This window comes from Acanthopagrus latus, chromosome 7 (assembly GCF_904848185.1).
Source record: "Acanthopagrus latus isolate v.2019 chromosome 7, fAcaLat1.1, whole genome shotgun sequence".
NCBI classification, from domain to species: Eukaryota; Metazoa; Chordata; class Actinopteri; order Spariformes; family Sparidae; genus Acanthopagrus; species Acanthopagrus latus.
The window spans coordinates 20,211,150-20,237,674 of NC_051045.1; the positions used below are offsets into that span (position 1 = coordinate 20,211,150).

At 39.5% G+C, this 26,525-nt stretch overlaps 2 protein-coding genes across 3 annotated transcripts in view; one reads left to right on the forward strand and one right to left on the reverse strand.

Annotated features, from left to right (window-relative positions):
* The window catches only part of cacna1db (calcium channel, voltage-dependent, L type, alpha 1D subunit, b), an 85,242-nt gene that overhangs the window by 23,831 nt on the left and 34,886 nt on the right, over nucleotides 1-26,525 (forward strand). For both annotated transcript variants that reach the window (XM_037105074.1, XM_037105075.1), the window contains exons 4-9: nucleotides 11,597-11,736; nucleotides 12,314-12,456; nucleotides 15,291-15,443; nucleotides 16,606-16,802; nucleotides 19,398-19,501; nucleotides 19,769-19,938. In XM_037105074.1, coding sequence (XP_036960969.1) covers nucleotides 11,597-11,736; nucleotides 12,314-12,456; nucleotides 15,291-15,443; nucleotides 16,606-16,802; nucleotides 19,398-19,501; nucleotides 19,769-19,938 — 907 coding nt within the window. The remainder of the gene's footprint in view (nucleotides 1-11,596; nucleotides 11,737-12,313; nucleotides 12,457-15,290; nucleotides 15,444-16,605; nucleotides 16,803-19,397; nucleotides 19,502-19,768; nucleotides 19,939-26,525) is intronic.
* Nucleotides 21,688-26,068, reverse strand: LOC119023275 (macrophage mannose receptor 1-like). The gene is made up of 5 exons (XM_037105082.1): nucleotides 25,497-26,068; nucleotides 24,505-24,724; nucleotides 23,704-24,042; nucleotides 23,058-23,155; nucleotides 21,688-22,733 (listed from the first exon to the last, which is right to left on the reverse strand). The coding sequence occupies exons 1-5, from the start codon at nucleotides 25,695-25,697 to the stop codon at nucleotides 22,593-22,595; spliced, it is 999 nt and encodes a 332-aa protein (XP_036960977.1). The 5' UTR covers nucleotides 25,698-26,068; the 3' UTR covers nucleotides 21,688-22,592.

Genomic DNA, 26,525 nt, shown 5'->3' on the forward strand with positions numbered 1-26,525 from the left:
GGGAACTCGGGCTAATGGGAGCTGATTAGCCTGCTTCTGGCTGCCTGGCTGATTCACCTACGTGCACCCGTTTGCACGCGCGTGGCCTCAAACACACTAGCACACTGACAGGATCACGCTGACACACTCTCCCTCTCTCATGTGAGACGTCCACATAATATATATTCATCCATGAAAAGGTGGGGTTTGTCACAGAAAGCGAGGCAGAGCGGAGACACATTGCCTGTCAGAGTTAACGTGTCGTCTCAAAGGTGTTGAGGTTTAAATGCCATGTTTGCTCCTGTGTACTCACATAGTGCAGCTGGTCATGCTTCTCAGGGTTATTTTTTATCTTTACCAATGTTGCTCTGACCTCCAGACAGCCACATTTAAGATTCTATGCAAAATCATTTTGTCCTGCAGGATGTACTGAGCCATTGTCCATGTTATATTAAGAGACTTCCTAAAGGCTTTCTGGCAGAAAACCTCTCATATAACCATCTTACCATGCGGACTTGCATTTTCCATGCATATAGATGTAATACAAGTATGCAAATTATAGGAAAACAATATAATCAGCACTGTCTGGGTAAGCTAACAAATTTTTTGAGATACCCGTTGAATGGATTGGCACGTCATTTTGTATAGATAAGCCTGTTCATTCTGCTCAGGGGATTAATCCTAATAATGTTGACGATCTGCTCACTTTCCTCTGGGCCATCATGAGATCAACTTTGTGCACTACTTTGTTTTATGACTAAATACCTGCAAAACTAATGAAGTCTTCCCATAAACCTCAGCTGTCCTTTTTGTTTTGTACAACTGACCAAATGTAACATGCTAACGCCAAACTAAATTGAACATTAGCATGTTAGCATTGTCACTGTGAGCATGTGGGTAGTGGTAAATGTAGTGGTAAAATCCTGCACTGGTTCACTGCAACAACTTTCTCATTACAGACAACTTGACACCTCCAGGAGAGTCGCAAAATTTCACATAATCACAATCCTAGTGACAGACTTCTCTCACACCAAGAGCGTCTCAATGATTATGTGAAGTCTTACAATTTGTTCCTGTAAACTTTTAAAAAAAAATCTGTTTTCAAGATTCAAAGCTTTTATCTGTCACCAAGTAACTTAAAGACTAGTGCGCAATGAAAAACAGTTATAAAGATTATAGCAAAAAACTAAAAGAATTTAATGAAAATGAAAAACCATCATAGTTATATAGTTATTATTATAACTATCATAGTTGTATATATATATATATATATATATATATATATATATATATATATATATATATATATATATATATATATAAATATAAATATATGATAGTTATAGAAATAACTGTATAACTATAAATAGGTATATACAAAGCTAATCATCAACTGTATATATATATATATATATATATATATATATATATATATATATATATATATATATATATATATATATATAGTACAGTACATACTATATATACATACAGAACATATATGTGTTTTAAAATGTTAAAGAGTGTAGTGGGTGGTGTGGAGGTGGGCAAACTATATAATAAACTGCAGTGCAAAGGATTCAATGAGTACAATCTCCTAGATGAGGCTGAGGATATACGGGGGGGTCAGAGATCAGAGTTCCCCACCCTTATGGCCTTATGCCTTATGAGGAAAGAAGCTTTTGATTTTTAGTCTCTATGTGATGGACTACAGTGGAGCTTTCCTTAGCGTTGAAGCTTCAGTAGTATATTGCAGCTGTTGATGAGGATCCTTCATAATCCTACTTGCTCTAGTTCCAGTGTGGATCTCAGTAGGGTCTCTACGGGCCTGAGCTGAGCAGACCCTAACCCCCCAGCATCGTCTTCTGGTCTGAAATAGTGTCTTCGTTGGTGTCAAGAGCTGTAGGTTTGGAAGTCTAGTTCATGGTGGTTTCTCATCTTTTAGGCAAGACTGATTTGAAAAACAGTGTAGATGAATACATATTGTTTTGTTCTTTTAAAAAGAATATTTCCTGTTTACATCATGTGACTCAGACTGACATCATCACACCTCTAGATCACAGACAGAGCATTATGGGATGCTAAAATACCTGTTGGGCAGAGTGGGGGATGACCAGGGTTAGACTAAACACACACACACACTGGCCTGAGCCACACGGCATTGAGCGTTATGTCAACTCTTGTTAGTGTCACTGTGTGTAGCGACATCGAGTGAACTCACATATTGTTCTGCATTTGTGTGTGTGTGTGTGTATGTGTGTGTTTGTGTGTGTGTTTGTGCCCCAGCTGATCTATTAGGTAGGTCAGGCATGATGGTGGTGGTGGGCCAGCCCTGGTCTCTGATCAATTTTAAGCACACACACACACGCACACACACACACACACACACACACACACACATTGGTATATGCAGAATTAGAACAAGGGGAAATACCTGATAAACACAAAGCTAATCCATCATGTACAGTAGTGAAATCACGTTGTACGCGAACATTTCCAGCTGTTATACAGTTAGCAACCTGTGACCTCCTGCACTCACTCTCACACTCTCAAATTGTGATTTCTCATATTAGACTTACTGCAAAGACAACTGACTTGACACGCTCTGTATATGTCACACCTGATTATGTGATTACTTGTATTCTCTGACTTTGCTACTTTGTTAGAGTGACTGTAAATGTGTAAAATATTCATGGTAATGGTAGGTATAGTGCAATGTATATTGTGGTTGCTGTTTCCAAAAGAGTACTTTTTTCTGGTAATTACTATTCAGTAGTGGAGAAACTCATTTATTTAAGTAAAATTGACTTGGAGTAAAATTGACTGTGGAGTTTTAGAGAAGATATTCAGATTTGTTTAGGCATAGAAATACCTTCTGCTTAGACTTAGCTGTGGCTCAAGTTATCTGACTCATGTGGACCAAGCCACTGGAAACTACAGGTTATGAAGCACGGTGGTACTCAAGACACACCTGTACCTCCAGGATCAACAAGCTCCCCAATGACATCATGCGCTCTCCCGTCCAAACCTTAACCATTACAACTACATGCCTCACCTCAACACTGACTAAACTGTACCTAAGCCTTAAAAACCTAAACTTAACCTTCAGACAGCCCTCTGAAGAATGAAGGACATGATGAAATGTCCTTACAATGTCAGAATTAATATCAAAATGGACAGTGTTTTGTCTTGCACCATTTGTCTTGCATTTCTGCCCCACAATCTTTCTTTCAGTGTGTTAAACAGCAGCTGACATTTGTCACAGCCTCTCCTCGACTTAAACAAAGACTGAAGAGAAGAAGGGATAGAGGAGAAGTCAGAGGTTTTCCACTTCCTTCAGGCAAACAGCAAAGCAACTGAGAAGAACGCAATGACACAGAGGAAGATAAAAGTACACAAGAACTTTATAGATAATCAGTGGATGAAACAATATCTAAACTGCTTTAGAGCCACATGATCAAGCACACATAACACATTTACAATTTAGTGATTTTGGCTTTTGATTCAAGCAGTTTTGTGTTATGAGAGGACCAAATGCACAAGGTTTATAGCAAAATCAACATCAATTTGTGGTCATACACAACTCTTGCATGGTTGAAATACAATAAATTATGCTGCATAATTTATGTGGAAGGTTCAGGACTAGTTTTCTGTCTTAGCAGCTGCTCACCATCACAAGGGAGACAAATAAACCCACCCGCACATCAGTATGGGTTCAAGCTGCTGGCTCCTTACGTTTATTGTTTTATTTTTTATTATTGCCATTTTGTAAGATGATCTGTGAGGCAACTAAAGGGCACATTGCATTGGAGATTGAGGGAAAATAACCACTATCTTAAAAGTATTAAAAACACTCTCTGTTTCAGCTTCCTGTTGTAATGGAATAGTTCAACATTTTGAGAAATATGCTTTGCTTTCCTGAGCTGGCGACAGCATCTAACTCTTGGTAATAATATGAGATTTCCACATTTCCCACAATATCAGTCTATTCCTCTGATAAAACGATAAACCTTCGGACTCACAGGTGGCTAACATCTCATTGAGTCAATCTGATGTAAAGAGGATTAGTCAGCTGTTTGCTAACACTGTTGTTTCGGGTCTCATTACCTTTTTGCATTCAGACAGCTATGGACACATAATCAAGCAGTGCCTCTGTGTATTCATGCTGTGACCACTGTTTTCTAAATGCCACATCACTGTAGTATCCATGGAAGAGAATCAAAAAAATGAGTCTAAGTCAGACGGATACAATCACATTCAGATAATTATTTAGGTGGTCATTTGTTGTGGGACAGTGTAAAAAAATTTACTTGTTAGTATAACTGCAAAGATTCACACAACATAATGTGGCATTCGCAGAGTACAGCCAACTTGCCACTGCTGCCACCAGTTTCTCTAAATGGAGGAATGAACTGTAACCGTTTTACAGCCTGATGCAGTGGGTCCAGTACAGTAACTGCACAAACAGCTGCTATATATATACATAAGGCAACCTGACTGACTCATTGTGAAGTTTATCATGTTCTTTTTTACGATGCCCCCCCTTCTAACTCCAATTCTGTTCCTATTTCTTTTCTTGTTCTCCATTGCCTTTTTACTCTCGCATCCTTCACTCCCTTCACCTGCTCTCTCCCTCTTCCTTCTCCTGCTCCTCTACTCTTATTTTCATCTCTGTGCCCCTGCTGTAATCTGGTTACTGTAATCTTTTACTTCATCAAATGAGCGGCTGCAGTTTTACAGCCAAGGTCAAAAGCAGCAAAAGATTTTTAATAACGGATGGCATCATTTCAGACCTTCACAAAGTCTACATTTTTCCCCAGGGTGTTTGATGGCAGCTGAAAAAGTTGTAATGTCTCAGAGCTTTACTTTTTTTAATATTCACCCTTGAAATGTTGCAGATATAATGGGGATATTGTCTTTAGATAAGACTGTGGCTTCTCTGTCTACATATTTGCATTATTAAAGATTTTGTGTAGCAGCTGTGTGCACGAGCAGGCAGGAGTTCAACGTTCTGTAGTTCACGAGCTTCAGTGAGTGACATCACGACAGTTCAGAGGTGCCATCATGTGTTTTGATTTGGCTTGAGCAGTCTGTTTTGTTGGAACACCTTTTTCACAAATGCTGTGTGTTTGACAGTGTAATCGCTCTCTGTTACACACTCATTTGGCTTGGACCACCAAATGGCAATTACGTTGACATCGTGCTTTAAAATGACTAGTACGAACAGGGTCTAACTGTTGACTGTCATCAAAATGCACAATTAATTACTGGCTTTTGAATTTGCTGCAGTGTATTGGTTAACAGCAGTTTGTGGATTTTAAAATTAAAACTTGATTGAATCAGGAGAGCCGAATTATTCAGTGAGGGGAAATCACTGATGCAGCAGTGTGTTACTCTGACTCATCATCTGACAATTGACACACACGCACAAATTACTAAGGTAGTGGGGTATCAAAGTTTGGATAGTTTGGATACAAAAGCCTGATTTTTGATTCACCTCTGCCAGATACAATGAAACTGAGCTCTAGAACCTCAGAAGCAACTTATTGTAAAACCATTAAAGCCATCATAATAGAGGAGATGAAGCTGAATGACATGTAGCAGATCCCTGAGCTTTATATTATCTTTATATTCACTGCTCATTTTAACCCACACCATTATTGACTACTCTTCATGACTGAAAACCTCCGTACATCCAAAAACATCATCTAGGACATTTTGTCCGTCCTCTGTGCAGAGACTACTCTCGCTCTGTCTCTCTCTGTCTCTCTCTGTCTCTCTCTCTGTCTCTGTCTCTCTCTCTCTCTCTCTTGGCTTTAGCAACCAAAATGTCTTGTCCAGCTCCCAAAACAGGGGATTTAGGGAGCTTACAGGACGCACTGCCGCTCCTTAAATCAATTAAGCTGCTTCGTCTTGTCTCTGCTTTGTGTGCCTGTGTGGAGCTTTGGTTAGTGGAGAGGAAACACATCTTAAAGCCCGGGAAGGTAAAAGTTCAAGGGAAAGGAGAACAAATACACTTCGTCCTCCTGCCTTCACTACAAAGGTACTCAGTGCATTTGCTGTAGAAAACATGAATGTAAAGTGATTCCATACTGTCTTTGAAAGGGTCTCGAATGGTCTTTGACCTGCGGTTGAATGAAGCATAACTGTGAGGCAAAGGTAAAGGTAAACAAAGCCCACAGCATGTTGTATGTTGGCCCCTTTGAGACTTAAACTCACCAGAGACAGGAAGGATTTTAAAAAGGTATTGAGACCCTAGACTGTAAATGAAACTTTACTGGAACCTGCTTTTAAGCCTCATTATGCTGCAAAAGATGTACAATGTTTTATTTTGAAAAGGAGTGCCTGCATCACTTTTCACTGATAGTCAGACAAATGGCCTGCCTCCGAGGACTGCTGTACCAGAGGAAGTAGTCTTAAGTATCCCAACCTCAAGTCTCATTCTCTGCCCACACATGAAACAAGCCTGATTTCCATGGCAACGTTATCCCTATCACAGCTGTACTACGAGCGCAGAAGGAGATCACCACCATGCTCTGGTGCAGTGTTCTTCACTCCGCTTGGACACAGGGAACAAGAATAACCAAAAACTTGAACTGTTTCTGTTCAGCTTTTGGGAAGCAGTTTACATGGAACGACACAAACAGCTCTCTGGCTCGCTAGAATACATCAGTACGGCCGTCGCATTTCCCAGTCTCCTCCCCGCTTCTTACAGAACAAAGGATGGTCTAGAGAAGAGGGTTGAAGGGGTTCAGGTGCCACTTGTCGTCACTCTCTCCCCCTCCTGGTCAGCACTCGACCCCACTGTAATGCTGTCACACAGAAACAGCTCCAGGCCTGCACCATGTTACTGTCACTCTCACTTTCTTTCCAGGAACAATACAACGGATTGATATGTATTATGTAATATCGTGACATCATGCCACCATGCCATGTGTATTACAGATATCATGAATGAATGTAATAGGTCAGAGGACAAGTGCTCTCCTTCTGTTTGGATGGGGAATTTACATGAGCACAACATTTGCTAAAACTTGTTCCAGTCATAACCCCCAGAAAAAAATAGGCTGGTGTTTGTCAATTTTGGCTGCAACTGTTATATTTAGAGATATATGGTTAAACACAGTGTTTGATATTCATGTCTTTTTAAGATTTTCTTTTCTTTTTGGTTCGGTGGTTGAAAAAGAAAAGAAAATTCAGAAATTCTGCAGCAGACCGCAGTTTTCAGAGATGCATAAGTGCATTTCTGTTAAAATACATGTTGAAGCAGGCGCAGAGACAGGGGTTGTGTAAAATTGAACTTTGTTTTTCAGTTTGTTTTTCATTTTTGTGCAGCCCCTTTTATCACAAGTGTGTCTTAAAACACATAAAATGATAATATCCAGGCTCAAAGTAATGACGGCACAGTGTGAACTCGCTGCTGGATGAGTGCATAAACACATTTTTCAAATCTGTTATTTTTTTCCTCCGTCTGATGATTTTGATTTTGGACACCTGACAGATTTGTTCAGCACTTAAGCTTCAGTGTGCATTGTTTCTACAGTGTGTTTGCGTTTCTGTGTGTGGGCCTGTGTGTTCATTCAGTATGTAACATTATGCGCCATTTGTTGTATCCATTGTCTCGCAGTAATCTCCATTCTTCAGACACAGCCCTGTTGATTATCAGTCTAACTCTCAGGTCACAACCTGAATGCAGTTGACTGAATCACCCACCCACTAACACACACGCACACACACGCACACACACGCACACACACACACACACACACACACACACACACACACACACACACACACACACACACACACACACACACACACACACACTTTGTCGGCTGTTCTCTAGGCAGAGGAGCGGACATTTCACACCTTTGTCAACAACAGGATGATGGAACAAGAATGTTAGATTGGATGGAGGCAGGTGTGTGTTCGTGTGTGCTTTTCGAAGGCTCTTATCAGTGTGAAACTGCTCTGAGTCATGACTCTTGTTGACCTTAATGGGTCATCGCCCAGCTACTGTAATGGCACACCACTCAGACTGCACCAGTTGACAGTTAGAAGCAAGACAAAGAGACGAGCATCATTGGAAAAGCAACATCTACTGTTCACAGCTGCAGAGATATTTTACTAAAAATCAGGAATATTTTACATTTTTGCTCCATATAATGATGAATTGTCATTTATTACAGTCAGTTATAGAGCTGTGTCTAATTTTCATGATTCATTAATTTTTTTAGTCTTTAAAGCTGTAATATATAAGAATTTTAGTTAAATTACAATTATCAACAGAATGTCATGAACAAAGGTTTTGATGTTATGACATCTATGATTTGTGTTGTAGAGATATCTACTGAAGTTAGCATGCTAACCAGCTAGCCCCACTAGCCTGTTCCAGTGCAACTTTTCTATGTTGGTGTTGTAAACCAACACTCCTGTGGTGCTACGAGCACTAGATCCACGGCCAACTGAGCCAACTAGCTAACGGCAGCTATTAAGCAGTTACTCTGGTTTGTAGTTTATCAACTACTTTTCTTTTGATCAGCTAATTAATTAATCGACTGATCGTTAAGATCATTAAGTCTAGAGTCATAATTGTTTAACCACGCCACCAATAATAAATGAACTTGTTGAGAGTGTAGCCTTGGTAGCGGCTCTTTTATTTCAAACTTTGGTCTCGGTGTCCTTTGTGATTTGAGCCAAGCGTGCAAACAGCTGAATTTCATGGGAATATCACAAGGTTTGCAAGCAAATATAAATTTTGACCTGATGATGTTGGTCATTAAAAGTCATCAAAACCAATTTTTTCTTTATTACTGTTCAACCTGAAGGGGACATGGACCAATGTTTCACTGCAAAATTCAACCTGTTGGCAAAGTTTCATGGAATCCATCTTGCAGTTGCAATTTTTCTGTCTGGACCAAAGTTGTGCTGCTGGCATGGCTAAAAATATGTGCACACTTGATGTTTGTTTTGACGGATTATACAGCTCAAGCATGGTTAAAGAGCCAGCAGTCTGTTTTTTACACAGAAATAAATGAGAGCCAGTGGCTGCCAGAAAAGAAGAAGAGATTTAATATGACGGAAGGTAACGATAGATTACCATGCCATCTAAAGAGCTAAAATGTTTTAACAGTAGCTGGTGTTTAAGTACACGTCCAAACTGTTGCTGTGTCTAAGTCGCATTGCCAGGAGCGTTCATAATCCCTGTGTGAAACTGTCTGTCTGGTTGGCTTGCTGCCTCTCAGAAAGTGTGTATGTACTACTGCGGGTTTTTCATGTGGGTGTGAAGTCTGAGTGCGCGTGTTACTGTTGTCATCTTTTGCAGTGTGCATTTGTGTCGGTGTGGGCCTGCCGTCCGTGTGCACTTTGTGTGTTTGCGTCCTTTATATCTACAAGAGAAGTGCTCAGCTTAATGGGCCTTAAAACCTGCCGACTCACTAACCTTTTGCATTGAGAGATACGGTCGGAGAGAAAGATGGAGAGAGAGAGAGAGAGAGAGAGAGAGAGAGAGAGAGAGAGAGAGAGAGAGAGAGAGAAAGGGATGGAACAATGAGATACGTAGGAGAGTGAAAGGTGTTTCTGTGAGATAGAAAGAAAGTGGAGGTGAGAAAGTGAAATAACGTGTAAGCACAATAAATAGATGTGACTGGAAATGTCCAAATTAGGCGACCTGTTTCCATTACCAGATACCTTGTCACCATGGAAACGGGCTGATGAGGCAGCAGGATATACAGTATGACTGAAGAATTTATCATCTTCGAGACTCGTCAAGATGAAATATGTTGTTGGTGCTTAAGTGGCCGTTGCTTTGGTGTTTTTGCACTACATTTCCCAGAGATCATCTGTCAATCAAACAGCGTCAATCATACTTTGTAATCACTGACCTTCAGTTTTGTTCTGAGTACGCACTGTTCATTCACTGTTCTTCTTTTTATTCCATGCTACTGACGTAAAAGGTATCACTTCCTTTGCTGTGCTTATGAGGGTCACTGGAATGCATCATCTTGTGGTCCAAAGCATATGGCAATAATTTCATTCAGGTCCTCTCCACCCACATCTCTCCATAAAAGACCAGAGTTACATGATTCACAATGCAGCTGGATGAAAACCTTGAGCTCTGAAAGGAAAAGTTTTAGAAAATGAGGAATCAGATTCTAGTTGTTTTTTTCTGTTTCACTGGGAATGCGCCAGAATGAACATGAAGAAGTTGGGAAAAAAAAATAAAGATCCGTGTTTATAAATAATATAAACATATATATTGTATAAACATAAATCTTTTTTGGTAAGAAAATATGAAAATTTCATATTTTGCGTCCTTCCAGCATCAGTGAAAAATGATTCCCTCTGACATAAAGACATATCTTAAACTAGCAGACATGCACAGTATGTGAATGTATTCAACAGCAGTATGTGTTCAACTGGATTTTGACGAAAAAGTGTCTCCTGATAATCACTTCTTCAAACATCCTTAAAGACCTATAATAATTTGAATTGAAATGTGTATGCTTGGATGGGCACTGATGACAATAACACATGTTCAGTTATAAGAGATTGTGCTTTAAATTTGGTTTCATGTAGATATTTATTTGGATCTAAAGTCTCCTGGACCAAACCGATGCCAAAATAAAGCTCTGACTCTCAAACTGGGACATGATGACACACACAAACTTACATTTAGTCCACCCACTCATTAGGTTCACTTCCTTCCCTGTGTGTAGATTTCTGATAAAAATTCATCATTCATTTCTCCCTCCCTCCTTTTTGCACCATCTCATACCTGTGTCACTATTAAAACTGGATTCAAGAATCCTGCCGATGTTCTTGCTACATCACTCATTTCTATTACACAAATGAAGAGTGTATTAACTGTATTATACTTAGAGATACATGCAAATATATATTGGCATGGGCTCACAAACATTTGTGTCAGCAGTAGGTATCAGAATTTATTATAATTGCCACGGAGAGGACACTTTAATCTATCAATGCAGTTGAATATATATGTTGATTTTTATGTTCCCTTGCAATGTAAGCAAAATAATCCATATTTTTGTTCCCATTTGCTCAGGCTTGAGTTCAAAACATTTTTTAAAAAAACATTTTGTGTTTTCAGTTGCCAATATTTTATTTTTTATTTCTTTTCTTTCTTCAGAATTTCAGTCAGCTGGTCTTCTACAGCTAATATACATCAAATTTCAGCTTGCAGGCGACATCTTGAAAGTGCCAAAACATACTTAAATTATATGCTACAGTGAGGTTTTTTGCAACAGGTCTGGACTGACATTGAAACTGTGTATGGAGGCAAGCTATTGTGTTAGGATGTCACCATACATAACAGCAATGCTGTGGATCTGATTAAAGTCAAGTCAAAGATATTTTTTTTGCTTGCTTTGACAGAAAAAGAAACCAGTTGCCATGCCAACTGTTGTGGTAACCAGGGAAAATGTTATCTTAGTTGCTGTTCCTCATACCTGTTTGCCTCATCTCCTCTTAGGAACCCGCTGTGCACACAGTGAATTTGTCTGGTAAAGTTTAGGCAAACTAATAAACTTTTGCTCTTCTGTTCTCCCTCTCGCCCCCCACCCCCGGTACTCTCTCTTCCTTTCTCTCTGTACAGGAAACAGTAGAATATGCCTTCCTGATCATTTTCACGATAGAGACATTTATGAAGATTATTGCTTACGGCCTGGTCATGCACCAAAACTCCTACGTCAGGAATGGCTGGAACATGCTGGACTTTGTCATCGTCATAGTGGGGTGAGTTCAGATGGGATAATATGTACGTACAAACACACACAGTCGAAGGCTGAAATTCTTACAATCACACACTCGCACACACAAACAAACATTCATGCATTGCAAAAGCATCTTAACTCGTATTGTGTGAATCACCAGCATTATTCTCATTATGTCCAGTGGCAAGATGACAGTGATGTTTCTACACATACACACACACACACACACACACACACACACACACACACACACACACACACACACACACACACACACACACACACACACACACACACACACACACATCCTTGTTGAGAGTGTTGGTTTATCAGTAGACCACCTGGCGCCAGTAGGACTTCAATGTAAACTGTGATGAGTGGTGAAACACTAAAGGTAAATACACACAGACATAAAGGACACACACAATAAAGCATGTATGTAAGCACACACAGGTGCAGCACAAAGAGGACAAATGGCTTTGTTCTTTGCTTTCTGTCTGATTTGCCTTTATCTTCTCTGCACTGTTTTCATGACATCACTGTCACTACTCTCCCTCCCACTCAAACCTCTGCCTCCCTCTCTCTTTGCCTCTCTCCAGGTTGTTCAGTGTGGTTCTGGAGATGATAACCAAAGACGCTGACTCTGGCAGCCAGTCTGGAGGCAAACCCGGGGGGTTTGATGTCAAGGCCCTCCGAGCCTTTCGCGTGCTACGACCCCTTCGCCTTGTCTCTGGAGTCCCCAGTGAGTTAACGCGGAGCTCTCAGTTCACTAGACCTATTTTTTTTACTTAAAGCCCTGCACACCCATACAAGTGTTCTTTAGGCTGTCTAGACCTTTAATCAGGTTGTAGTTGAGATAGCTCTCTGATCTCAAATTAGAAGCCTTCAAGATAAAAACACTGGAGATTCAGTCATTCACAGTGTGTACACAACCACACAGTCTTGAGTCAGTAATGCTTTGTATCAGACATACCAAGCAGACGAGAGAGGCAAAATATGAGTGATTGTACAGGAAATCTGTTGAATGGCGACATTTATCCTGTGAGCAGAAAAGTGAAAATACCTACACTGAAACTTCAATTCAATATGGAATTTGCTTCTCTTTGTCATTGCTTGGGCTTTGTGATTTACCACTGGCTGATAATGCGTCATTATTGTTTTTCTATTTCTATTGAATATTCTGTGTTTACAATCTTAAATGTTACATTTTTAAAGACATTTGATCATGGAGTCTCATTCCTAACTCGTCAAATAGTGACTCTTTTGGATTAATAGCGCTTTCAATAGTGTGGAGAGTGCATTTACTTATTAATTTTGGTGTGACATTACCGATCACATGAGTTTATTGTTGGACTTGTAATGTGTAATCATAAAGGGGAGAAACAGTTTGTAATTTAATTTCACAATACCACTGACCACAATAAGTAGCATACCAAAAAAATGCAAATAGTGAACTTGCTTCAGTTCATTTTGATTCCCAGTTTCAGACCAGAATAAGTCATTTTTCAGACCACATTAGGGCAAATAAAACAACAACCAGTGACTAGCCACACTCGTAACAGGTTGATTTGAACTAACTCTAATGTTACCTACCTAAGAGAGCATTGTACTTGATATGAGAAAGCATCGCAGAAATTATGCAGAATGTGCAATAGGCTTTCGTTACCAGCAGGCTCCATCCATGTGACGTGGAGAGGGAGACAAGCCAATATTATATTTTTAATTGGGGACAAGCAAAACTGTTTACAAAATATGAACATGGCTTGTGGAGAGAAAATGCTTCAGTAGTTGTAAGGTGGACTTTACGGATGAATGAGCAATGTGTATGCGTTAATGTTACGGAGCAAAATGTCAGACCATACCAAAAACTGAAGAAGTGGAGCCTGGGAGAGAGAAGGACCATGAGGGAGGCTGGCATTTATTACCGTAGTGGAGGCCACATTAGGTTAACAACCCTACCTGACTGCAAGCTCCTTCAAAAGAAGACAGGTCAGTCAATGTGGGCAGAAAAGGAGGCATCTTAACAACGGTCTCACAGAAGACATTTTGACATCACGGCAGGAAAAGCAAAGGTGTAAATAATAAATGATTGATGGCTGACCCATGTGGCTGTCTCGGTTTCAGGGTCCATGTATTGCGCATGCTGGTGTCATGGCTTACGAGAGCATTTGAATAGCCAGAGCCATTGTTAATGTTTTTAGTAGCACCTGTGCTTTTCCTGCTACGGCAAATCAAAATGTCTGCTGTGAAAACGACCTATTTCACAATCGCAGTTGACCTTGTGATCTCATGATGGACAGATTAAAAAAACGTCAATGTTTTTTATATGACAACACTAAGGCAAACTTTCTGGCTTCTGGGAAAATATGGGTACACAAGAAAAAAGTCAGAGGATGTATGAAGTACCGATACTGGGACCTGGTGAGTACTGGCCCACTTCAAGTTCTAGTACTAACACTTGGTCACTGAAATGTCTTACTGGAACAATTTGATTATTGTGTCATACATCATTAATTATATTAGTCACCTATGTGCATTTACCGCTTTTCCAAATCGAAAACAAAAACTATAAGTCTTTTATCTAAATGATTTCAGCCTCTAAAGACTGAAAAATCAAACTGACCATTTCTTGTAACATTCACAATACAAAGTGTCAGTAATTAATAACCCAGGAATGAGACTATATGAGAGGATTGGGAGAATAACCTAAAGATATATCAATATCACATCTGTTATAATGTATGATCACCCTGTGATACAAACATGCTGCTTCCGTAGCCATGGCGACGCATTGTTCACAGGTCTCTCAGGGGAAAAGGACCTCTGGGAAAGACAGAGTTGAGCTGAAATGGCATTTTCAGTTTTAGCTCTGGTTTAACATTTGTCTTTGTCGGATGGTGTATGCAGTTTAATTAAGCTGTGATTTCAGCTTGTTTACTGATGTCACAGAGACCGGTTTGTTTGATTTCATGCCTAGTCAGTCATGATGGAGCTTCGACATGTATAGATAATGCCAATATGACATCTGATAAATTGGATAGATTGCATTTGTTTTCTCTCTCTCTCTCTCTCTCTCTCTCTCTCTCTGTGTGTGTGTGTGTGTGTGTGTGTGTAAAAACGTCTCCTCTGCAGTATACAAAAAAAAGGCTTGCCACCTGCCAGCTGAATAACCATCAGCTAAACTCTGGCTGACCTGCTACTTTTGTTGGAGCTGAAATGATTAGCTGGATTGATCAGTTGTCAGTCATACTAAAACAGCCCTACAATATTGCAGTTGTTGCATTTGTTGCTTTTGTAAGTCTTTTGTGATTATGACTTTAGATTTTGGACTTCTGCTTGGACATAGAAAGCAATACAGGGATGTCACCATGGGCTTTAGGGGTTGTGATGAGTAGTGTTCACTACTCTTGGGGTTTAATTGGCCAGATGATTTAATTGATAAAGGAGGGGAGACATTTTTGCAAGGCGGTTGAGTGTAAATGTTAATTTGAATGAGAAATCCTGAGTTTACTGAGTGTGTCTCTGTATTTACCTGTGTATTTGTCCTCTGACCTTAACCTCGGTGTATGTTCGCAGGTTTACAGGTGGTTTTAAACTCCATCATTAAAGCCATGGTTCCCCTGCTTCACATCGCTCTGCTGGTACTCTTCGTCATTATCATCTACGCCATCATCGGCTTGGAGCTCTTCATCGGCAAAATGCATGCCACATGCTATGTGATACAAACAGGTATGGTTGTGCAGAGAGTTTTGGTTTATTTATTTTTTCAGTATAATTTGGGGGTCGTTCTGTTGACTTTAACACCGAGCCTACAGTATGATCAGTCAAACACATCACTTCTAAGGATAGATGCAGGATGTAGTCTGTGAGAATGAATGGACACATGTACCTTGTATGTGAATGGTGGCAAGCTGCTGCAAACAGGACAGAGCAGCAGATGGTGGATTAAATCCAGTGATTAAATGACTAATATCTGGCTATTATGTAAACAGCCTTGACTTTTGCTCCAGTATTGCTTCCAACGTGGCAGAAATATTCAAGAAGGGATAAATGTATGTGTGTCTTAATCACAGGGATTGTTTGAGTGCTACGCAGGAATATGACTGCCGTTTTCCATGGAGCGTCTCTCTCTGATTCCCCTCTCTCACACACACCTTTCACCTAATCTTTCCCTCTCGTTCTTGCTTTGATCTGTTTGTTTGTGGACGTCAGGAGAAGCATTGTAGTCAAGAGGTCATGACAGAGCAAGATGGAAGCTCCCTTTAATCCCACCCCCTCCCTCCTGTCTCCTCTGTCAGTCCTGAGAAAAGCACTTAGTTTGTGATTCGTCTGTGTGTGTGTGTGTGTGTGTGTGTGTGTGCGTGTGTGTGTGTGTGTGTGTGTGTGTGTGTGTGTGGAGGGGGGAGGTGTTCAACGTGTCATAATTTTCTGCAATGGTTATATAATGATTGCATGATTACAGAACATCTAGTAATGAAGTGTAACCTCGTGGACTGTGTGTTTGGTGTGATGAACTCCATGTGCTTGGTGATAGATTAAAAAACGAAGTGATTACCTTTGTTTAGAGTAACTAAGCATACTGGCTATAATAAACATGATATGAAAATTAACGATGATCATACCGTCTACATCTGCTTATCAGTGGGATTTATTTCTAATATATTAGAGTTATAAAAAATATATTCTAAGTTTATAGATAAAGTTTCATCGCAGTCAGTTGAACTAATTCAGCCTTTTGTTTTCATTCTGTTAAAGGTCATTATTACAAATAATAACAATTCTGTGATGCTGTAGAACTGTAATATTTTCTAAGATTGTTATTTGTCAGCCTTTATCATGCACCGTCATACCGCTGATTAACAGATGAAATGGTCACATACTGTGCCCCCAGGTGCCCTTGCAGAAGAAGAGCCGAGGCCGTGTGCGGTATCAGGGCACGGCCGCCACTGCCTGATCAATGATACAGTTTGCAAAGAGGGCTGGCAGGGACCCAACAACGGCATCACCAACTTCGACAACTTTTTGTTTGCCATGCTCACTGTGTTCCAGTGCATCACCATGGAGGGCTGGACCGACGTTCTCTACTGGGTAATCTGCCACTCCACATTAAATTTACTCTGGTCACACCCAAACAGGGGCCATGTTTTCAGTATATTGATCCATGTGTCTATTGTTGAGATTTTTGATTGTGAACCTTGTGAAAGATTTTACTGCTTCTGGCATATTTGGGAGGCTCTTGACAAAACTGTGAAGTGGTGCATCTTGCACATTTTGAAGGCTCCAGGTAAAATAAAGAGACACATTTGTTTTGATTGAGCCATACTGAATTGACTTATTTGCTAGAGAGGACAATTCAGTGTTTCATCATTGTAAATAAAGTCAAACATTATATTTTGCAGCCAGCTCATCAAAGGATGGTTGTATTTTAATTTCTTGAGGTCTGAAAGAAGTGACATTAACTTGAGACTTTAAAGGCAACGTGCAATATGCAGGCAAGTGTATTTGTATACACTAAATGTGTAAAACCAACAAAGACATTACCATTGTATTATTGTATTCACATTGCAAACTACTGTGATATGGACACAACTGAGTAAATTACATAAAATGTAACATGTATGTCATCACTGTACAGGGCATGATAACACTGATGTCTAAAGATGATAATTCAAAAGCTTTACTTAAAAACTCTGCAGGCCGCTGTAGACTCCTGATGCCCTGTCTCAAATTGCATTATATTACACTGTACCCTAAGCCTGAAACATCATCTTTCCTTCATTAAAATAATGAGCACTTTAAAACAAAATCAACAACAACAACAAAAAAATCATTCTCACTTCAGAACCCTCAGCCTCTCATTAGCAAAGATCCCAGACAGCTTTTAATTGGCCAAAACACTCAGCATTGAAGCGCAACTCAGAATGAGTTTTCATCACAATCCACCCACAGGTTTTTATTGATGGAGACCTTCATCTTTCAAATAATGAACCTCTCTCCCTCCTTCTCTTTCTCTTTCTCTTTCTCTTTCTCTTTCTCTTTCTCTCTCTCTCTCACGCGCACACACACACACACACACACACACACACACACACACACACACACACACACACACACACACACACACACACACACACTCACTCTTTACTTCTCTTATGCGTGTGTGTGTTACCATGGCAATCCTCATGCTAATACTGCTGTGCGAATGGCGAAGGAAGGAAACTCGTCGACACAAAAAAAAAAAAGACAGATGAGAGATAGATGGACAGATAGATTGAATGTGACCTCTGACCTTTCCTACAGAAATCAATCATTTATGGCTGCGGGGTGGGTGGATGCATTGTGCTGTGATTGGAGGCAGTTGGACTTGGTGCTGTCTCTGGTGCCATGCCAGCTGGTGTAGGGTTTTTTTTTTGTAGAGGGACTCTGAGTGTTTAACTGCATGCATATACATACACAGCGAAGAAAAGTTAAGTGTCAGCTGTGTCGTGATTATTTGGACTGTACAAAAGCCTAATTGTGTGGTTATACAAGGATAGCTATCAGTAATCACCTCTTGGTGTCTCGTTGCCAAACAGCTCTATTAAAAGGCACTTTAGCTCTGTATTGAGGTCAATAGCCACGGCCACATTACTAATACATATCTTACCTTCTAATACACCCTCCGCTCACTACTGACCCAGTTGTCTTGCTCATGGTGCCCTGTAGTGGTCACAGTTCCTCCTCCAGTTTTAGCTGTAGCTTAGAATTGGGGACTTCTTCTCTTTTGAATGACATGATGGGCTTCAAACTGTCCATTACATTTTAAAATGAAATGTAAAATATAAAATCCAGCATTGGAGTAGTAAGCAAATTGGGAGTATACTTGAAATGTACAAGTAGACACTTGATTACAACCATATGACCATGTGGGTTTACTTTCAATAATGTTTTTTTAAAGTCTGTACCAGGAAGCATTCTGTAAATACCCACAGTGTCCAGAAATGCCAAATGCTGTTTTTCTTCCATTTATTTACTTCATAGGTCATAGTGATGGGCGGGTCAGGGCTTTTTTAATACTTGCACCAACCTGACCCAGTATGAGAGCCAATCCAAACCGACTGACTCCTAAAAATAAGCACCACTCAGCTACCTGAACCCGACCCGACAGGCAAACTGCCAGCTTCATGCATTTTAGCACAATTGTCAGGGCTGAGGACTAAGAGACTTGGACAGAGACAAGACCAAGCACTGTGGCACTCTCTAAGGCACTGATCCTCCTGCTGGGACACGTGCATCACTAATAGGTGATAATATGTGTGGAGTCTGTGTAAAGGTATAGGTGAATAAAGGTGTTTTTTTTTTTACTGGCTGAGGGATGTGAAAAATAGCAGGCACCCACGGTATTCTAGCCCATTACTCATAAATTCTTGAATAGCTGCAACACAAAGCCTGCTGTCAAACCAAAAGTCTGGTACACTTAAACTACATCTTAAACTATGCTGTACATTTCTACCGATGTAAATATATGAGACATTTAAGACATTTGGTCAAATCACTCGGAGTTTCAGGAAACAGAAAAGAATGGAGAAATGATAATGGGAAATATGAAAAGAAGAGAAAAGATACTGAAACATATTACATGAATAAACCAGGTACAATATGTGTAATCCTCTCCTCTCCCTCTCTGCTTGTGTTTCTGTCTAGATGAATGATGCAATGGGCTTTGAGCTGCCATGGGTCTACTTTGTCAGTCTGGTCATCTTCGGATCCTTCTTCGTTCTCAACTTGGTTTTGGGTGTGTTGAGCGGGTAGGTTTTGTTTGTGCCTGTGTTTTTTTTAATTTTATTTTGTCTTTTCTTTTATTCCTTTTTGCCAGTATGCCTTTTTTCCCTTATCTGTAACTGATTATTTTCTGTCACTGGTTTTGATGTGCTGAACTCCACCAAACACCTCATCAGATACTGAAGATATTAAAATATTTTTTTTATCCTCACACCAGGAGGGGCAGGTGTATTTGATAGGTAGAAGGTTTATCTGTTTGTATCTGTATCTGACTTAAACCTTATCCTGTCCAGAGAATTTTCCAAAGAGCGAGAGAAGGCCAAGGCTCGTGGAGATTTCCAGAAGCTACGTGAGAAACAGCAGTTGGAGGAAGACCTGAAGGGCTACCTGGACTGGATCACCCAGGCCGAGGACATTGACCCTGAGAACGAGGAGGAGGGAGATGAGGAGGGCAAGCGTAACCGTGAGTTACCTGAATTTAATTTATTCTGTCGCTCTGTACTTGTTTAATGAAGACCAACCAAGCCTTGTGTTCTTCTGCCTTTAATCATTTTGCACATATCCTTGCCTGATTGACAGTGAACGGAGGCAGGGAGGAGGGCAAACCATTGCTCACGTTATCTGTTGTCCACTCTGACAGGCTCACTGATGCTTTGGCATGTGTGTCATAAAGGAAATGTTTTCTGTATCTGGAGAAAGTTGCCCTGGCTCAGCTGTGTCACTCTAAGGAAAGACACCGACACATATTCACTTTACATGACCTTTTTCTCCCCCCCACACTTAGACCGAAATGTAGAAACGACATGCTGACAAACAACGACAGTCAAATCTCATATTCAGTACAAAGGGAGAGTATCACAAGCTGCCGACCGCAGACTACGCACAAACGTCACCTCGCAACGATGCATTCGCTCTTCAGTGAAATCTGTCTTTCTCCAGGAATCAACAAACTCTATATTCACGACTGAATCATTTCAGAACATACCGAACCATATGGAGACATTCACCATCTGCTGCTCTATTTTTCTGCTACTTTACAGTGCCGTCATCTATGACATTGCTGCCATCAGATAGGTCAAGGATAGAATTATTTGATTCCATGCACATCTTCTGTTTGTTCACATCACTTGTACATTAGTCACAATGTGCTGCAGTGTCACTTAGTTGTAAATATTTCATATTTCAATTACAGTAACCTCAATGCATTACACTGCATGCATTAATAATAATAATAATAATAATAATGATAAAGAAGACATAAACTCTGTGCGGGCTAGAGGAGTCGTGATCCATTTTCTGTGGAGCACCAACACGAACCAGTAGCAGGCTTCTCATGGGTGACTGTACTTCAGTTGAGTGCTGCCCCTCCATTGTGTTTTTTCTTCCTGGATTAGTGCTACAGGATTTCCTAAAAGCAAACCTTGCTGCACCTTGCTGTGGCTGTGTCATGACTTTTCAGTCTTGGCCATGATTTTACTTGTGTGTGTATTTGTGCATATGAGAGAAGAGATGTAGCTTATTCTGACGTGAAGGAAGCTTATTGTTGGAACAGGATGTTTGAACTCACTAGTACAGAATTAGGTGGTCGCATTAGACTAGTTTTCTTAAAAATGCAGTTAACATTTACTTAAAAGAACACCACAAACTGTTTTCTAATACTGTCTTTATGGCACACCTTAATCACTGTATGTTTTGTCCTTATAATAATTGTTTCTTTTCTGTTATATGAACGTGATCCTAAAATGTTTAAACTCTTTCATAATCATTATTAACAACAAAATATTTTTTAAAAGTTTGGCATGAATAAATTCAAACATAGTGACACAAGAGAAGATATTACAAAATGTAAAGCCGTATCTATCCTCACCCCACCGGTGTTAACTGTTTAATTGTTGTACCACATGTGACCTAACAGCTTATCAGGCTCCACGTCACTGAATGCAGCTCACAGTGTGGGCAGCATATGTGTTATCTGTCAGTCCCCTGTAGATTTCTCCCTTTCCTTTTGTTGACTTACTGGGGACAAGACATCAAAAACAGCATACTTATTTGCTCTCCTTATATGCTGAAACGTGCCGCCTGTCATTCTTTTCAACGATCACACATCACTTCAGAAAAATCTTGTGTGGACTGTCAGTGCACTGAGAAGTATCAGAATCAGAATCAGAAAATATGTATTGTGTTGTAGATATTTATTGTGTACTGGGTTACATTACAGCTGCTCCAAATAGAATAGAAATGTCACTGACACTCACAAAAATTATAAGAAAAATATAGAATAGATAACTGAAAGTATATAGGAACAAAAATATGCAGCAATGAAAATATAAAATAGAAACATAATAAGTTTGAGCAATTGCTTAATGTGTACAGCGGTTGCACATAAACCATTCTTTACACTTCTTTCTAAATTGTTTGTTGTCTTGTTTTGAATACACAAATCATTGAGAATAATTCTGAAATCTTTTCTCACACTATACCTCTTTAAAGTTTCTCAGACCATTTAGTGAATTAAAAAGAGATTTATTATTAATGTAGGAAATGCAGGGCTGTGTGTTCCTTTGTTGTGTTCACTGCAACCATCTCCAATCAGAATCATATTTGATTTATTATTCAAATTATTAATAGTGTTTTTTTTTTTTTTTACAATACCAATTTACTTGGGTCAAGCTAAAAAAAAAAAAAACCCATAACAACTGCTGAAACAGTGTCAACATTTTCTAAACAGGTAATGATAAATGGATTAAGCATTAAGCCTTTGTGGCTGTACCAGTGATGAATAGACTGTTGTTATTTGTCCTCCATCACACCTCATTCCTCTCTCTTTAGCATCAGCCCCAGACAGGCTCATATTAGATAAGACCCGCTTTCTTGACAACAGATGACCAATCTCTGATCGGAACCAGGGTGATGCAAAATTTCGCACAAGATGTTTAATTTTAATCTAAAAACAGAATTAAACGATATTCAAAACATATGCTAATTATTTGTACAACTTACAAATGCAAATCTTAGGCAGACAACAGTAAAGTCTTTTTAGAATAAAACCTTGCTCATTTTAAGGACAAATGAAACAAATCTTCTATGAAAGTAGACAGACAAAATTCACTACTAGCACTAAAGCTCGTCCTTTGTGTCAGTGTATTTCGCCTTTTTTGTCTTCTTCTCTTCCTTGTGGAAGATCTTTCCATCCGACTGCTTTATCCAGCTCAGTTTGATGTCTTCAGTCCCTTCTTCAGAATTCATACTCTGTTCGAGCTGAGATACAAAAAAGATTTTATTTCCTAGAGCTTCACTCAGAGATGATCTCTCACTTGACACACTTGATTGAATCCTACATCCTCTCTCAGTTTTCCCTCCTGGAAGCTCTGTTTTAGGTATTTATATACTCATATTCAATTGCATTTATCTCACTTGCTCATATCCGGTTCTATAGCTGCTTCATTGATTATTCTTAAGAGTTAAGATTTATTTTTTCAATGATCATGACATAAATGTCTTACACTGCATGTCAGCCTCATTACACAGTATAAGTCATTTTGTTTTCTATTTCTATATACATTTTTCAAATATGTGAATTACCTTCTGTAAGAGGTCTCCCATCACAACAGGGTCATTCAGATCCACAGAAGCGTCCTGTCTCACCAACCTCACTCTTAGCCTTTGCTTTTTTTCTAAAACTAAAACAACAGCAAAAACAGACAAAAAGACAAGCAGGCGTTGTCATTTACAATATAGCAATAGCCATTTTTTCAGATTTCGACACTTTGAATAATGAAAGCCCAAATGTGGTAGTTAAATATTGTAATTAAACCTTAACTTAGCTACACTGTACACCTTGAATCTGACTATTTTACTGTTGGTTATCGACTGTTAATCTCAGCATTCTTGCATTAATGAGGCCAACGTATAATCCATGGTTGATTGCTAATACTGATGCTAATGTTAATGCTCCAAATAATCTCATGAACACATACGGGATGTTAAAACATTATTTTCTGTCCCTAAATTAATATCTTTGGATGTTATTTTTCCCCTCAGTTGTTGTTTTGTGGCGGCGACAGCTACAGTATGGACGGAGGCATCGTGTTTCTATGTTGTCCATACTACTGTATGTCCGTGTGTCCGCAGGTCCTATTTCTTGTGAATGCATATCTCATCGCCACACATTATCACGCACCTAAATATACATCTAATAATGGAATAATTATATTATATTACCACTCACCCTTGTGACAAACAAAGGCTGTCTCCTGATTGCACATCACATCCGCCCATTTGTTGTTGTCTTTCAGGTCTACTAATACGCAAGTCTCATTCTTGTAGCGGTTATCAGGTTCATTGTCTGACCAGTACCTAAATGAGGAGCGAGTTCCATCTGTCCACTTCCAGGCGTCTCTGAAAAGACCGATCCAGACTCTTTGTCCTTTACTGATCAGGTTTTTTATCTGTTTGTTTTCTGCCTTATTTCTCACACTGGCCAGGTCGGTGTAGTACCTTCTGCAGTAGTTTTGAGCCACAGTCCATGTCATGGTGGTGTTAATCAGGACCAACTTTTTATTTAGGCCTGAACAAAGACAGGTGAAATGTTGCATTGAAACACCATACGTATACATTAGTTTGCCATTCATTGGTGGAAGTATTTGCCCTGACAAATCCATTAAGGTATGAAGAACCAGATCAATAAATTCATGAATTTGTGAAAGTAATTATTTAAGACATTGTTATCACATGAAATGTTACTAAGAGTATTTTGCTGTGTTCTTATTACATATTCTTATACAAATATCTTCCACATATTTATTCAACAATAAAACCTTTTCTTGTGTTTCTTATGTCATGTCTGAGAATGAAGGTGAGACCTACAGTAGATCTCTGTAACATCACCCATATCTCGAATTGGCAGAACATTTCACGGCAAGATAAAACGATATGATGAGAAAAAGAGATGACACGTGGATGAGTTGGTGAGAAAAACTAGAACAAAAGCTTGACATTCAAGGTACATAAGAAGTAGGGGATTTCTCACCTTTGGCATGAAAGCAGACTGCTAAGTTTTCTCTTTTACAGCTTGTAGTGCTCCACTGTCCATCTGAACCCATCTGTGTGCAGTGTTCGACACCTCCTTTGTTTTTTGGGTTCCCAGGATACCAGTTCCTGTACTCTCTCTCCCCATCTTTGTAGAAATTTCCATCTGTCAGTGACCATCTCCAGCTGTTGATATCATCGTACAGCCCTATCCAGAGAGACTGAGAGCAATATTTGTTTTATTCATTTTTTTATGGCCATAATATACATGACACCATTTTAATGAGCATAAGAAAATGAGCTGAAAAAACTGCAATGTGCAAAGTTGATATTAGTTCCTTTTTATGAGTGTTGATGGGTGGGATTGATCCCATTTTTGAAATCTTGTGTTTGTGAGCATTTCATTTTGCCGTTGATTTCTAATTCATAGATATATATGATTAAAGCGAGGGTAGGTGATGAATTTTAGAAGCATTTTTTTTTGTTTGATTTGTGCAAATTGTCTTTAAAACCCAACAGTAGTCTATACAGCAAATACAATCTTAATCATCAATCCATATGAAATAATTGGAGCTTTGGATACTTTCAAAATCTATCTAGGTTTTTAATCAAAAATATGCACTTGCTAAAGCAGTCCACTGAGGATCAGCTGCAACCATCCGATCAAGGAAAAATCACTTAGTTTTGTTCTCTCCCTCTTTATTTAACATTTATTCGGTGGGGATGGTTTGCGTAAGCCTTGTAATTAGTATGTTTTAGTGTGTAGAAGTATTTCGTTCTGCTGTAACTGTAAAGTCCCACAAACCTACAGAGCTGAAGTGAAAGTTTTCTTCCAGTTGCAGCCTGATTTAGTACAACAGTCACTGTGAGTGCATCCGTGCAGTACACATAAGTAAAACCTTTACATTCCCCATCACCCATCTCCTATATCATTGCCAAAAATGGCTTTGATATGAAAGACAAACAAATTTTGGAAATGGATGGAGAATTTACCCATGGGAGGCTACTCCAATGTAACTTGATCAAGTCGTTCACAGCCTTCACATCCTCCATGTTTTCTATTGTAGCCAGGTCTGTGTATCGTTCTCTGCAGTATTTCAGTGCCTCGGTCATGTTCTTTTTTACATCATAAACCAAATGGTACTCACGTCGAACATGAGAGAAGACCATGGACAGCACTGTAGCAAAAAACATGCACACTGATTAAATTTTGTATTAAAATAGCAGTGTTGTAGAGGATTGCGTGTCATCTGAAAATTCTACTGTTGCAATAATAGTAATGGTGAGCATTCACATTTGAATATGGTGAGATGTTTTGTTTAACAGCCTATCCCTGGTCCCCACCCTCAAGTGTAACTGTTCCAAAAGCGTTGAGCTCGGCTCCATGTAATTGTTGAAAAACACATCATATGCTCCTCTTTTCTTTGCATGAATCAGTATACAATGCACTTTAGCAAACAGCAGCCTTAATGATTGAAACTGTACTTTCCTGAGGCAGCCAGGATGCTCAGCAGGGCCGTCTTCATCGTGGTTGCTCGCTGTTTCTGTCTGTCCTGTCAGCTTCACAACTGTTGAGGCAATGTATGTCTGTATCAGTTTGATGTATCTTCAAGCCAGAGAAAACAAATTATGCAAATTGGATACGGTCCGTCCCATGCCATCACACTCGTATGTTTGTCTGCTGGTGAATTGAGTTGTTATAATTAGACAGCATTTTGAATAATGTTTACTACCAAAAAAACACTACAGTTGGTAATCAGTTGTGTTATCATCTTTCATTTCTTTATATTTGTCTTTTATGTTTCCTAAATTTTTGATACTTGGTTTTGACAATATAGTGTCGCCTCCAAGCGAGGTTGGTGGTCGTGCAAATACGCTTTTTCCCCCAGACGCCAGGCCTGCTCGGGTTTTTGTCCTTTAGTGACTAAAGATTAGGATGATGAGGTCAGGTGAATTGTGTGTGGATTTGAATAGAGTGTGAATGCCTCTGTCTATGTGCCCAGTGACAGAATGTCAACCAGT